This window comes from Schistocerca americana, chromosome X (genome assembly GCF_021461395.2).
Source record: "Schistocerca americana isolate TAMUIC-IGC-003095 chromosome X, iqSchAmer2.1, whole genome shotgun sequence".
Lineage (NCBI taxonomy): Eukaryota > Metazoa > Arthropoda > Insecta > Orthoptera > Acrididae > Schistocerca > Schistocerca americana.
Window position 1 is genome coordinate 603,312,999 of NC_060130.1, and position 15,705 is coordinate 603,328,703.

The following is a 15,705-nucleotide window of genomic DNA, read 5'->3' on the forward strand; positions in this document are numbered from 1 at the left end:
ATGCTAGAAACCACTGCATAAGTGTGATGTCACCATACTATACAGCTATTGGCTGCAGGTGGAAAACAAATATCTGAGATGTGATAATCTGGCAGTTTTCAGTTAATTTCACCATGTAGGCTGTAAATTTCTGCTATTTGTGAGGTGAACACAAACTGAAAGAATACTCAAAACTGTGTGTTTTCAGGAATAATTTGTGACAGTAGTGTGTTGGGAATGTGTCAATTACCTCGTACATCATCAACAAAACGAGTAGACGTCCGGCCATCCTGATTTAGGTTTTCTGTGATTTCCCTAAATCGCTGTAGGCAAATGCCGGGATGGTTCCTCTGAAAGGGCATGGCCGACTTCCTTCCCTAATCCGATGAGACCGATGACCACGCTGTCTGGTCTCCTTCCCCAAACAACCAAACCAAACAAAAGGTGTAGGCTTTTCAATTATGTATTCTAGAGTATTATTAGTGTCAAAATTCACTTTTTTCCATAATAGGTTTATTATTTGAGAAAATTTTGAAATTTCTTTCTTTTTTGTTTATGAAATTGCAATTTGATTATGTCAGTTGATGTTATGAGTGTTGGTAAAATTGCTACATGGAGGAGAAGAATGAAATTCTCACACGAACTTTGATTTATAGCTTCTTTGCCTGTTTGTACTTTATAATCCAGTACTTCAGGAATTTTCAATATTTTGCAGGGAAAGGTCTTTAAACGTATTATGTAGTGAGTAAACAAAGTGGGGGGTTGGCTGGTACAGAGTTGGCAATAGGGATAAGCATTGAGGAGAGGTGAAAAGAATCTTGTGCAGGGCTAAAAAAACATTTCTCATGCAGAACAGCTCAGGGACAGTACTCTGCCAAAGACTGTAAATTACACAATATGTCAGCACTCAAGAGATGGCAATTTCAAGAGCACATTCTTCACTTCACGTACTGTAATGTAAAAGAAAAGTAAAATGCAATACCAAGTTTTCTGGACAGGAGTGGTAAGTAATCGAAATGTAATGAGGTGGTAGATAGGAGTATGGGAATAGCTATTATGGATTCTCTGATAATAGTAAAATAGCCACAGGTATTTTTGTGACCACTCTTTTTAATGGCACATTTTGAAAATACCATCATCAGAGTCAATTAAGGGAACAGACACCACACAATGTACTGAGTCAGCTTCATTGTGCCATATTGAATAGGAATTGAACATCCATGGCTGGAGAGCCATGCAAGGAAACTAAAATAGCCACAAGGTGGCAGCATATCGTACACATGTGAAGGCAACGAATAACAAAAAACACACACAGAAAGACATTAATCATAAGTATAATGGTAAAAAAAGTCATGTACATATAGTTTTATATCTTGCAATTAAAGTCGTAAACTGCCTGGGTAGGTGTCGGGCCAATCAAAAACATTTATTTAGGTTCCTGGACTAGATCTTGGGAAGGCACGAAACATAATGATGGGAATATTGTATGTACATATTATTATAAACCATAAAATGACACTGGGCAATAATGTGTGGACCTGGAAATATCATAATATATTTAAAAAGATAAACTTTCAGGTTGTGTATTCCTACCATCTCACATCTTTATGCAGACCATAGCAAAAATGAAACACGAAACACACAGATTACAACTCATAGATATAACATGAAATAAATTGTTGAATTGGCCTGTCGTTAGTGGTCATTTGCTGTAGTAATTTCCTATTCTAAATATCACATTTGTAAGTTTGCCATACAGTACTCAGTACATTGCATGATGTCTGTTCCCTTAATTGAATCTGATGATGATATTTTCGAAACAATGCTCTTTCAGCAGCCTCTAAATGTTAATAGGAAACATGACACAAGAGAAGGGATTCCTTGCACATGAAACAGGAAAGAAAAGTCACATGACTCAACATCTATGAATTACACTATTAAATTGAATTGTTGAGAGTCTGTATATGAAATACAAAACAGATTTGAACTGTAAGTTTTATTTGCAGGTTAATTATTTAGTAATTATGATACAATATTCACTTCCTAACCCACTCCAGAATACTTGTTCATTTGGATGTTTCCTGACGCTTAAGTAAATAGAGCATGTTTTATAAATTTGATAATGTTGCTATGATAGTGTCATCCACATCAGATTTCTCCACATATTTTCTCAAGAGTGTCTAGGCCCTGTAGTGCCTGAAAGAAACTCATTTTCTCGGTAATTTCTCCATCAGATTCCTCCTCCTTTTCTTCCTGTGTAACACCACAATTAAGCCTGATATGCTTTGCTTTCTGCACTATCTGCTTTTGGCAATTAAATTTAAAAGCACAAATAATTGCGAAATCTAGAGGCTGCAAGTGGCTAGTCCAATTTGGGGGGGGGGGGTGTTCCAGGGTGGTTTTCGAAAAGTTCTCGGAATCACCACAAGAGGTCAGCACAACTGTAACGAGTCATTCACATGATATTTATTGGACTGTTGCCTGTAAACATGTGCCACGTCAGTGCTCTTGGAAGAGAGCTGTGGTGGCAACGTGGCTCTGTTGTTGTTCCTTCGTAGTGATTTGTGAAGATGGAAAAAATCGAGATTCGAGCAGTGATTAAGTACTTCGTAAAGAAAGAAAATTCATGCTGGTTTCCAGTATACACTGGGGGCTCTGCTCCTTCATACTCTGCTCTTGCCAAGTGGACAAATGATTTTAAATTTGGTTGGGAGAGCTTAGATGATGATCCGCGCAATGGTCAGCCAAGATGTGTCACTACTCCTGAAATCATTGCAAAAGTTCACAGAATGGTCATGGAGAATCACCGATTGAAAGTGCATGAAATTGCTTACATTTGCCAGATGTCATCTGAAAGGGTATATCACATTTTAACTGAAGAATTAGAAATGAAAAAATTATCTGCAATATGGGTGCCACCATCAAGACAATGTGCGCCCGCACACAGTTATCATCGCCATGGCTAAATTACATGAACTAAGGTATGAATTGTTGTCACACCCACCTTATTCACCCGATATGACTCCATCAGACTTCCATCTCTTCCCAAAACTAAAAATTGTTGTTGGTGGATGAAGATTCACTTCAAGCGAAGAACCGATAGCCAGAGTTGAAACTATTTTGCAGTCCTGTAGGAAATTCGTTTCCGAGATGGGAAGAAGGCACTGGAATATCATTGGACCAAGTGCATTAATCTACAAGGAGACTACATTCAAGAATAAAAATTTTCAGTGATGTAATCACTTTTTTTTGCTATTCTGTTCCGAGAACTTTTCAAACCACCCTTGTACTTTAACATTTCTCAGCATATCAGAATTTGGATAACAAATAGAATTATTTGTCTATTTTTTTGCCCATTTGGAAACCTAATTGGATGCTGAAGTCTCCAAAAATTTTCAGTCATCCAGGAATTAGAATTTACTATGCACTTCAAGGGTAACGGAAGCTTCTTTGAATGATCTTCATTGCAGCACAGCAAAACTGTAACTGTCTGTGTACTGAGCAAAAATGATTAAAAGTACCGCACATTGTAGGTTTCTGCTGCAAAAACATAAGACACAAATAGAAGAGCATTGTATGTAGTGTATCAGAGATCATTAAAGTCGTGCCACCCCTACATTAATGTATACCACCTGCCACATTGTATCAGAAAAAAATTTAAAAAAATAGATTCATCAAAAACACAACACATTATTGCGAACATTTATGTTAATTGGATTATGAACTGTACTTTCAAAATAAATTCAGCTTTAGGGTGGTGACTTTACATTTGTGTAGATCCTCTTAAGATTTAATGTTTAGCCAATATTAAGTCCATAACTTGTGATTTACTGTAGACTCAATCCTCAGCAGGTTTGCTACATTCGAAATTTACAAAGCTTAACAGCATAAATTTTGGGTACCATTTGTCAAAGCATGAAAGTTTACATGTTTGGTGGGTTCTATTTCAATAAAGAATTACTATAAATTGATGTGATGAGGTGGACTTCAGCGAAAAGGATTCAATCTGGATGCACAAATTTTCAGCAGCTACAAGCTAAAGTGTCTTTGCCAGTTTTGTAAGATAAGTTAGGATATATATATTTGTGTGTGCTGTATATAACTGAAATAAAGTAGCAAGGACAGATATAAAATATCGCAGCAGTTAAGTGGTTAAACCACAAGCATAAATGCTGATGTCTGCTTCGTGAAAAACCTTGTCACCATTGCTCTTATTGTTTAATGTGTCCTTACAAGCCACACTTCATATGCTCACTGTACTTCATGTGCTGCAGCCCATCAAGGTGTTAGTTTAGGCTCGATGAGAGAAACAGACATATGAAAAAAGAGTTTACTTCCCCAGTTGACGTTACAAGCTTATTAGGAGTCGGTTCAGTGAATTTCTGTACACTGTGTAAAATTTAAATATAAAAGAATATCACTGCTGCTAATCTTTATGATCTACAGTGTGTAGCACAAAGTATATATGTGAGTAGTGTACGTAGTTGTTGCAACTGTATCATGTCAGATTTGAACACAAAAGTCTTTAAAATGCGCTATCACAAAACCATTGTTCTATTTCCGTGTGACATCTCTGCCATAGCACATGATCTGCACAAAAAGTATATTTTTAGCACTTCACAATATGCTTTAACCCCCAACTTGTACTCCTGTCCTTTGCTGCAAGCTGAGTGTGCAGTTGATTCTGACAATACTAATCTGTCTTCATCACCATAGTGCCATTGTTTCCTCTCCTGTATGTGCCATGTGTGTAGTCATGTGGTATTTTGTATGTATAAAGAAGTTGGAATCTTCCGTAATCTAATGTTGGTTGTAGCAGCTGTCAGAATTCTGGTCCTGGACAATAAATGAGCATGACTATGTGTTTCTTGAAGATCTGGCTAAATTTGCCTCTTTAAATTTTTGCATAATAGTTTTCATAAATGACATAGACCTAGTTCTGTAGTAAAGTATGACTGCAGAGCATTCATCATGTCTGAATTGTGAAAAAATTTGCATGTTGCATTACCGCTGTTTCAAACAGATTAGAATTTTGTGAAAGAACACAATTTTCTGACTTTGTTCTAGAATTCAATTTAGTCCTTAATGTATTTAGATGTGCAAGAAATTTTGATGATGACTGGCAACTATGTAATTAGATGATAAACATGTTGGGAATACAACAAAAAACGTATTTTGGCTTTAAAGAAGCCACATGTGTAGTGATTTATTTGAATTTCACAAGAAAGAAATATGCTGTTTGTGAATAATACTAGTAACAGTATAGTTAATATATCTTTAGTAATCGTCACTACGTAGTAAGGATCTTACTGTCCATTTTCACATAAATGTTCATACTGACATTATCTGAATATATACTCATTACTGTTAAAGTAGTGTTTTGGTCAGTTTGTATTTTGTAGGAAGTGCAAGAATTTGTCTGCAGGGGAACAGCAACCATTTCAGAGTTGCATGTAAATTTTTCTTTATTTTACATGTTTCACTCAACCAAAGTGAACATCTTCAGAACTGTGGAAATACAATGTGTTACACCACCATACAATAAGGTAAACTAATAGATTCAACTTATAACCTGATAACATACATTACATAGCTGAAGGCCACTCTTTACAAATATCAGCCTGCATACAGCACTGCCATCCCACATAAAATGGAGAAAGTTGATTGTGTACAGTTAACGTAAACTCTGCAGTCAGATACATTGTAAGATTAAACAGCAAGACATTCCATTTGTTGTTGAGCAAGTCAAAGCCCTGTCACTATGTGCTTTCATTGAAACCACCTCATGAAGCTTTATGTAAATCCTGTGCAGTAAAAAAAAGAAAATAATATTGCTAAACTATGGCAAAATTCCACCACTTTTTTGGGCATTCACACTTACATGTCTAAAAACGTACCCAGTTATTAAAATAATTATAAGGGACATAGTGAAATTACAAATTAAAATTATAATTGCCACTTTTAAGGTGTAATGCATATGTTGTGTATATAAGAGGTTATTAACAGCATTAAAATTGACCTATATTAACGCAGATGTACCATACCATTCATGCGTGGTGGCACAATACTTCTTACATCTAAAACTATTAGAGCACAGTATATGGAGAGGAAAGTGTTTACAAAATATATATATATATATATATATATATATATATATATATATATATATATATATATATATATATATATATATATATATAAAAAAAAATCCCATGCCACTTTCCTTGACGTTGACCTCCACCTGTCCAATGGCCAACTTCACACGTCCGTCCACATCAAACCCACCAACAAGCAACAGTACCTCCATTATGACAGCTGCCACCCATTCCACATCAAACGGTCCCTTCCCTACAGCCTAGGTCTTCGTGGCAAACGAATCTGCTCCAGTCCGGAATCCCTGAATCATTACACCAACAACCTGAAAACAGCTTTCGCATCCCGCAACTACCCTCCCGACCTGGTACAGAAGCAAATAACCAGAGCCACTTCCTCGTCCCCTCAAACCCAGAATCCCCCACAGAAGAACCACAAAAGTGCCCCACTTGTGACAGGATACTTTCCGGGACTGGACCAGACTCTGAATGTGGCTCTCCAGCAGGGATACGACTTCCTCAAATCCTGCCCTGAAATGAGATCCATCCTTCATGAAATCCTCCCCACTCCGCCAAGAGTGTCTTTCCGCCGTCCACCTAACCTTCGTAACCTGTTAGTTCATCCCTATGAAATCCCCAAACCACCTTCCCTACCCTCTGGCTCCTATCCTTGTAACCGCCCCCGATGCAAAACCTGTCCCATGCACCCTCCCACCACCACCTATTCCAGTCCTGTAACCCGGAAGGTGTACACGATCAAAGGCAGAGCCACGTGTGAAAGCACCCACGTGATTTACCAGCTGACCTGCCTACACTGTGACGCATTCTATGTGGGAATGACCAGCAACAAACTGTCCATTCGCATGAATGGACACAGGCAGACAGTGTTTGTTGGTAATGAGGATCACCCTGTGGCTAAACATGCCTTGGTGCACGGCCAGCACATCTTGGCACAGTGTTACACCGTCCGGGTTATCTGGATACTTCCCACTAACACCAACCTATCCGAACTCCGGAGATGGGAACTTGCTCTTCAATATATCCTCTCTTCCCGTTATCCACCAGGCCTCAATCTCCGCTAATTTCAAGTTGCCGCCACTCATACCTCACCTGTCATTCAACAACATCTTTGCCTCTGCACTTCTGCCTCGACTGACATCTCTGCCCAAACTCTTTGTCTTTAAATATGTCTGCTTGTGTCTGTATATGTGTGGATGGATATGTGTGTGTGTGCGAGTGTGTGCCCGTCCTTTTTTCCCCCTAAGGTGGGTCTTTCCGCTCCCGGGATTGAAGTGACTCCTTGCCCTCTCCCTTGAAGCCCACATCCTTTCGTCTTTCCCTCTCCTTCCCTCTTTCCTGATGAGGCAACAGTTTGTTGCGAAAGCTTGAATTTTGTGTGTATGTTTGTGTTTGTTTGTGTGTCTATCGACCTGCCAGCGCTTTTGTTCGGTAAGTCACCTCATCTTTGTTTTTTTATATATATATACACACACACACACACTTGATTACACGTATGAAGGTAACAAAGTTGAAATTGCATGGATCTTTGTATTGAAAACAGATGGCAATTAGGAAGACCGTTCATGTTGGCTCAGCTGATGTCATGAAGATGGTAAAGAGTCGCAGTTTTTAAGGGCATGAGCACATTTATAAGATTCATAACTACTTGTAAATACCTCTTAAATTAAATTGACTTACATATGCCGTACTTGTAAATATTCATTAAAAACCACCTACAACTAAATGTGTATGTCTGCAGACGTTGAGACATAGTGAGATTATTCACCTAAACATTACAATTTATTAAGATGGAAAAACAATTTTTTTTTTCCAATTATGGTACATGAAATTTTCACAATTAAGGAAGATGGCAGATGGACCATTCAGGTTGGCAGCGATAACAGTGCAGGAGTGGTAACGAATCACCACTTTTATGGATGTGAGTGCACATATCTAAAATTAACCACTATTGTAACGTGACATTGTAAAAATCAAATCAAAACCGTAATTGCCATTTTAATGGGTGTGATGGTGGAGAGTACAAGAAAAGAGTCCTGATGGCACTAACAAAGTTTCAACTGTCTTACTCTTCAGTTATTATGATTATAATGTGATGATGATTATATTTAGTGGAATAGTTTGTTCCCATTATGGTTAAGTGTAGGAAAATGATTATGATAATCGAATACTATCAGCATGTAAACATGAAGGGCATGCGACACGTACAACACTTTATCTACTGATCTGAACTGCAAGCACCAAGAACATTCGTGAGGTAAACAGAGTAATAAGCATCATATTTCCACTGTATGTAACCAAGGCAATAATGTCTGGGAATAAGTACACAATTTAAACAGCGGTTTGCTTTAACCACTTTTACTTAATCACCTAACATGGCAACGTGTCAAGGAGTCAGCAGTTGCTGTAAAAGGCATTGCATACAGTAAATTGCTGAGATATCTTCTAACGCAGCTTGCGTATATGCTTCTAGGTAAAGACAAGTATCAGATAAAATTCCTATAAATTGTACATGTTTGAGAATAAAATGGCAGGCAGTTAAAAGCTTTTTAGAATTAAATCATGGGTAACATTCATTCCTGCAGTCATTGCACAACTGCTTCATGCGGGACCAACTACAAGTTCGGTTAATAACTAGGTCACAAGTGCCTGTCTACAGTACATCATTGCAAACGGAAGAAATCGTTCACATTAAACTCGTTACGACTGTATAACAAAGTATGTGTGTTTCTTTTCTTTTCAATGAAGATTTCCAGTTATTCCAATACGTTCAATGTTGGGCCATTATCCGCAATGTTGACAACTCTCATACTATCCTGAATGTCGCCTAGAGTATGGTTGTTTGCTTTCATGTGCTCACTCAGTGCTGTATTGTTTGATTGCAGATTACAATGTTCTTGATATTGCACCTGAAATGGTCTTCCTGTCTGGCCAATATTCGTAATTTGACAATTTCTAATGAGTTGCTTGTCCTAAATGCGACATTAGCTTTCTTCCTGGGAAGACATAGCGCAATGCAGTCAGTTATAGGACCTCATGCTCGCCACCATGATACCCGTTAAAATGGCAATTACAGTTTTGATTTCTTTTTTACTATGTCATGTTACAATAGTGATTAATTTTAGATATGTGCCCTCATGCCAATAAGTGGTGAATCATTACGACCCCTGCACTGTTATCACTGCCAACTTGAATGGTGTATCTGCCGTCTTGCTTAATTGTGAAACTTTCATGCACCATAAATGGAATTTTTTTTGTTTTTCCATCTTAATAAATTGTAATCTTTAGATGAATAATTCCACTATGTTTTGATTTCTGGAATCATATAAACTTAGTAATAGGTAGTTTTTAATGATTTTAATGAGCATTTACAAATTGACATACATAAGTCAGTGTCTGGAAAAAAGGCAATTTTAATTTCTTTTTATATTAATTTAAAAGTTAACCTCTAATGAATCTTAAAAATTTATTCATGCCCTTGAAAGTGCTAACTCTTACCACGTTTATGACATCAGCTGAGCCAATATGAATAGTCTTCCCAATTGCCGTATGGTTTAAGTACGTAATTTCTGTGCAATTTTGCCGGCTGCGGTGGCTGAGCGGTTCTATGCGCTTTAGTCCGGGTCCGCGCGACTGCTACGGTCGCAGGTTCGAATCCTGCCTCGGGCATGGATGTGTGTGATGTCCTTAGGTTAGTTAGGTTTAAGTAGTTCTAAGTTCTAGGGGACTGATGACCTCAGATGTTAAGTCCCATAGTGCTCAGAGCCATTTGAACCATTTTCTGTGCAATTTTATATTTGTTACCTTCATGGGTGTGAGTAAATACATATATGTACCAAATATGTGCTTTGTAAATAAATATGCATGCTGTAATCACCTTCTCTGTATACTGCACTCTAATAGTTGTAGATGTAAGAGGAATCATGCCATTACGTATGAATGGCATGTTTCGTCTGTGTTAATATAGGTCAGTTTTAATGCCATTAATAACCTGCTGTACACATGATGTGTGTTACCCATGTAAAATTGGCAGTTATAATTTTAATTTTACTCAAGCCCTTTAAAATTGTTTTAATAACCACATGCGTTTTTTTAGACTTGGGTGTGTGCATGCCCAAAAAAGCAGCAGATATTTGCCATACTTTAGTGATATTAGTGTTGTTTTTGTATTATATAGCTTTACATAAGGTTTCATGAGGCAGTTTCAATGGAAGTTCATATTGATAGGACATTGACCCACTCAGCAAGAAACAGAATGCACCTGAACACAGAGTTTATGTTAACTGTACACAACCAACTTACTCCATTTTATGTGCGATGGCAGTGTTTTACACAGGCTGATATTTGTAACGAGTGGTCCTCAGACATGTAGTGTAAATTGTCATGCTGGAAGTTGAATCTCTTAATTGATCTTATTGTATGGTGATGTAACACGTATTTCCACAGTTCTGAAGATGCTCATGATTATCGAGTGTAACATGTAAAATAAAGAAAATTGACATGTGACTCGTGGCTGCTCTACATTTTAATTTAGTTTTTGTTATGTGTTTGAATGAAAACAAGAGCTCAGTGCATCATGTGTTATGCACCTGTATAAGTATTTGAGGTAAAACTTTTGCAGTTTGTTGAAATGCAGCAGGTGAAATCAGTTCCCCAATTCTTAGTACATATTTTATTGTACTGCTTTGGATTTCAGTGTGCATCTCAGCAAAATAAATAAAACTTCAGATATGTAAAAAGAAATAACCGGCTTCTCATGAACCATCCTTCATGAAGAGATGGCATACCCAAGTCTGTGAAATGTCCTAATAGTCAATAACTGTTTGTGATTTTAACCTAAAATAAGTGGCTGTGTGTCTGTTGTAATATACTTTATAATTTGGGGATACTTAAAAATCACAGAGTATCACTAACTGTAAAATAGCTTATACAAGGACAAGGTACAATTTTTTCAACTTAGCATAGAGATTGTGTTGATATCAATTAAATTTCATTTTGTTATCTTGGTACGTACTGTGCAATGATGCAGGTCATTATCAAATTGGTATGTACAATATGTTTACCCTGTCGGTCCAAAAAAGTTTTGAGGCTACATTTAAAAAGTACAGAAAAGTTAAGGTGGTGGTTTTAATGCTTCAGATGCTCTATGTAGCCTCCATGTTGCTCCGTTGCAGTTTGTGACACAACAATGTTGAAATACTACAGCTGCATGTCCACTACTTAACACTACCTGTTCACAATTGACTGATCGAATACACGAGTTATTTATTGTTGTTAGTTCAATCTGTCATGTAGTTACTGTGCTGACATCACATATATGCCAGGAATAAAATCAGTCTTCGAACTATTTTTTTAAAGCAGTATTATCATGTGCAGTTCACTTAAGTTAATGAAGGTTTATATGGAGTATGTATGTTTGTTTTTGGCAGTTAAGAAATGGCCAGGTGCATTCAATTGTGGCTGTTGTACTATCAGATATAATCCACATGAACTCTGTCCCAAAACTAAAACAACAAATTGACCCATATAGTAACTGCACAATGTGATATTGTATAATAGGCAAAGCTGTATGAAGTGGCTCATATCATTGGCATATAAGAAGGAAGAGAGTGTGACATTTTGTACGAAGAATTAATTTTAGTATTTTATTCATCTTCAGCAACTGTAGGTGTATTTATTGAAATAATCAGCAACAGGCTGCACAAAAGAAATTTTATTTCCTTGATGGGTTTAGTGGCTTAGTGCCCTTCTCCCAAAGGTTTTAATTATCACATTATTTGCGAGTGTCAAAAATAAGATGTATGCAGCATATGGCTGTGGTTATGTGGTTCATAGTGCCTGCACAAAAAATGACATGATGAAACATTGTAATGTCTGCACTTGTTGTTTGGCTTCCTTATGTCATTTTTGTGCAGGCACTATAGCCACATGACCACAGAAATATGCTGCATGCATCTTATTTTTGATACTTGCAAATAATGCGAAAGTTATAACCTTCTAAAGAAGGGCACTACGTAACTGAAAATAGTTAAGGAAATAAAATTTGTTTTGTGCAACTGGTTGCTAATTATTTCAATAAAGAAGAATTAATTGTGGAAAAGCTTTTTCAAGATGGATGCATCATCTGTTGAGCGCTGTCCAAAAGCTAAAGCAGAAACGTAACTTTTCTGCGGTGTTTGGACTATTTTAAAGAGAGTATTACTGATTTGAAGTGCCAATTTGTTATGGTGATTGAGACCTGGCTCCACCTTTGTATTCAGGAACAACACAGCTGTCAAAGCAGGTGGGTGGAAGCCAGTAGCATTGCAATACAAATGACAAAGGAAGTTTTATCTGCTAGAAAACATATAGGCAGCATTTTCTGGGTTGCAAAAAGTATTACTCTTAATAATTAACAATGCTAAACTACTAACTGGTATGTATGGCAAGTCTTCTGTAGCAACTGATCTCTGAGGTGGCACATTGGTTAAGACACTGAACAGGCATGTGGGAGAAGCAGACTCAAATGCCAATCTGGCCATCCTTCTTTGGATTTCCTTAAATTTTGTAAGATGTGTGGCTGGTTACTGTCCCTATATATGTCCAGTCCAAGCTAATGGTCTGTGTCTATTATTCATTTCTTTCCTTTAGAGCAGCTATGTGAAAAACTGTGTGAGGAGAGACCTGCTTTGCAAAATAGTCATCTTTCATCAGAACAAACTACCTACACACAGAGGTGCTAAGGCACTGTGAAAAGTGAGGGATATGAAATAAGAACTGTTGGAATATCTACCAAATCTCCAAATTGTTCTTCCAGTGACTTTCATCTGTTAAAGAAATTTATGACCAGGAAACATTTTAAGTCAAAAGAGGAGGTTATAGCTGCTATAGACAGGTATTTTGAAGGCCTTCACGAATTTCACTTTGGTGATGGACTCTACTCACTGGAAAACGATTGGTAAAAATGGGCAGCTACAATGAAAAACAAGTGGATTTTGGATATAAACAATCAGAAACTTTCTCTGCCAAGCTGAAAAATGATTTATCTTGTCCTGATTTTTATCATGAAAGTCTGAACCAACAATGGAAGTCACTGGCAAAATGCATGACTAAAATGATTTGTTTGCTACAAAATATTCTTAGTCTTTAAAACTTACTTTTTATAAATGTCTTCGTATTTTCAGTTGTGACTTCCCATACATATTCATATGTGTGTTTGTTTCCACAGGTGTTATGTACGGTTACAAAGGCTTAGTACTGGTTTTTGGACTGTTTTTGGCATATGAGACACGAAGCATCAAAGTGAAACAGATAAATGACTCTCGTTATGTGGGAATGTCTATTTACAATGTTGTCGTGTTGTGTCTTATTACTGCTCCTGTTACAATGGTCATAGCATCACAACAAGATGCTAGTTTTGCATTTGTTGCTCTTGCTGTAATATTCTGTTGCTTCTTGAGTATGGCTCTTATATTTGTGCCAAAGGTAAGAAAGCAATTTGAATTATTTCAGCCCACTTAATGTGTAGGATGTTACCTGATTGTATTCTGACGCATGCAGCAATTTCTATGCCATTTAATATTGTGTTACAGCTTTCTATGTAAAGTCTTATGAAAATGTGATCACATAAAACATTATTAATCTTTGTAGATATATGTTGCAAATAATTGGAAAAGGAAGTGTGTTTGTGTTTGTTTGTTTGAAGAGGGGGGAGAAGGCACTGAGGAAGGAGAAATAACAAGTATTTTTGGCTTTGGTATGAAACCTATATTACTGATACCTTGTGGAGATTTCATGATAGTTGTGTAACTGTGTAGTAGACTCTATATGTAAATGTTAGTGACAACAATTTGGTGTTGTAAAGTGACCAGCTTTTTGGACCATTCTCATTATTGCTAAAAACTGATTTTCACAATCAAGAAAGTTCTTCTGCTCACCTTTCAGTCTTAGCATTTAATGGAGAATGACTTAATTACACATAAGAGATGTTCTTAATCAGTGTATTTGCTAGATTCAACGTTACTAATATTGAAACTGCATTCAGTACATGAGTGTTAACTCACCAAAATAATGATTGGGTCTCTTGCTTGCTGTATCTGCAATGTCAGGTAAGCTAAATGTGTCCCCATGGACAGTGCTAAATGATCATCAAGGGGGACTCAACCAGCAATGATTAGTGTCAAGTTCCGTAAACAAGGGCTCTCTGAACTGACCTCAGGTCATAACTTGCCAGTCTTCTGTTACCATTATGAACATGCTTCAGTACTGAATGTCTCAGACAATGGAGACTATGCAACTCTGTCGAAAATAAAATGTTTCAAGAACTAAATCTCAAGCGGATCTATAGAACTATTAGTGGAAAAAGCTCTGAAACATGTGCTGTGCATCACTTTTGTATTAATTTTGCTCAGGCAAACTCTTGAGTAGAGATACAACTATTCACATAGGCCATCAGGTGGTATTCACAAGCAACTTTACCTGAAATGTCTTTTAGAAGTCCTTCTGAGAGGACGCCTAGAAATTTGTTAGTTAATAATACATCTACATCTACAATATAGCAGTGCCTGTGTTATTCTGAATTACGATGCCAGGTTCCTTTGGACATGCATGTCCAAAGGAACAGGCACTCTGGCCACTACAGCCATCATGGAATACATGAAGTGTTTTTGCAGTTGCGAATATGGACTACCATCAGCAGTATAATGCAATGAAAATTTGTGCTGGACCAGGACTCGAACCTGGGTTTCCCACTTATCATGAGTGGTTGCTTTACCATACGTACATGTCCAAGGAACTTTGCGTCATAATTCGGAATAACACAGGCACTGCAATATTGTATTTATCTTCCAACACCGAGCAAGCAACTTCCTAGTAAAATGTCTCCCCTGTACAGGAATATACATAATGGATGTATGAGCACAGGTTGTTACAAACATGTTCGATGACATGGAAGTTTGGGTCTGGCAGTGATTCACATTCAGGTAGCCAAATGGCAAGGCAACAACTCGTGATAAGCTGGAAATCGGTGTTAGAGTCCCGGTGTGGCACAAATTTTCAGTCTCATCATTCCATTATACAACTGATGGTTGTGCATATTTGCAACTGCGAATACATTTCATGTATATCAACTTCATCTATATTCCATAAGCCATGTTACAATGTTTTGCAGAGGGTACTTTGAATTCAAGTCTCTCTGTTATACTGCCAGTGTCTTTTTGTGAGATACATGTAGGAAGAAACAGTATATTAGTTGACCCCTCTAACAGTAAACCACTTTGTGTCTGCCACTTGTAGCATGATGAGCATCCCTTTGACACTTTTGCACTTGCTAAATGAACCTGTGACATAACATGTTACTTTTCTTTTGATCTTCTCTGTTTCCTGTATCAATCCTATCTGGTATGGATCCAAGACTCACAAGCAATATTAAAGTATTGGCCAAACAAGGCTCTTGTAAGCTACCTCCTTCATGGGTGGACTACAGTTCCTGTGGATTCTTCCATTGAATCTCTCTGGCACCTGCCTTACCTGCGATTAATTATATGTCATCATCCCACTTCAGATCCCTCTTTGCACATACTCCCAAATATTTCATTGGTGTGACTGCTTCCAGTTTTTGTGATGCAATTGTGCAATC

At 37.3% G+C, this 15,705-nt stretch overlaps 1 protein-coding gene across 2 annotated transcripts in view; it reads left to right on the forward strand.

The window, feature by feature from the left end:
* Positions 1–15,705, forward strand: part of LOC124555316 (gamma-aminobutyric acid type B receptor subunit 1) — a 118,956-nt gene that overhangs the window by 73,417 nt on the left and 29,834 nt on the right. For both annotated transcript variants that reach the window (XM_047129192.1, XM_047129191.1), the window contains exon 14: positions 13,297–13,553. In XM_047129192.1, coding sequence (XP_046985148.1) covers positions 13,297–13,553 — 257 coding nt within the window. The remainder of the gene's footprint in view (positions 1–13,296; positions 13,554–15,705) is intronic.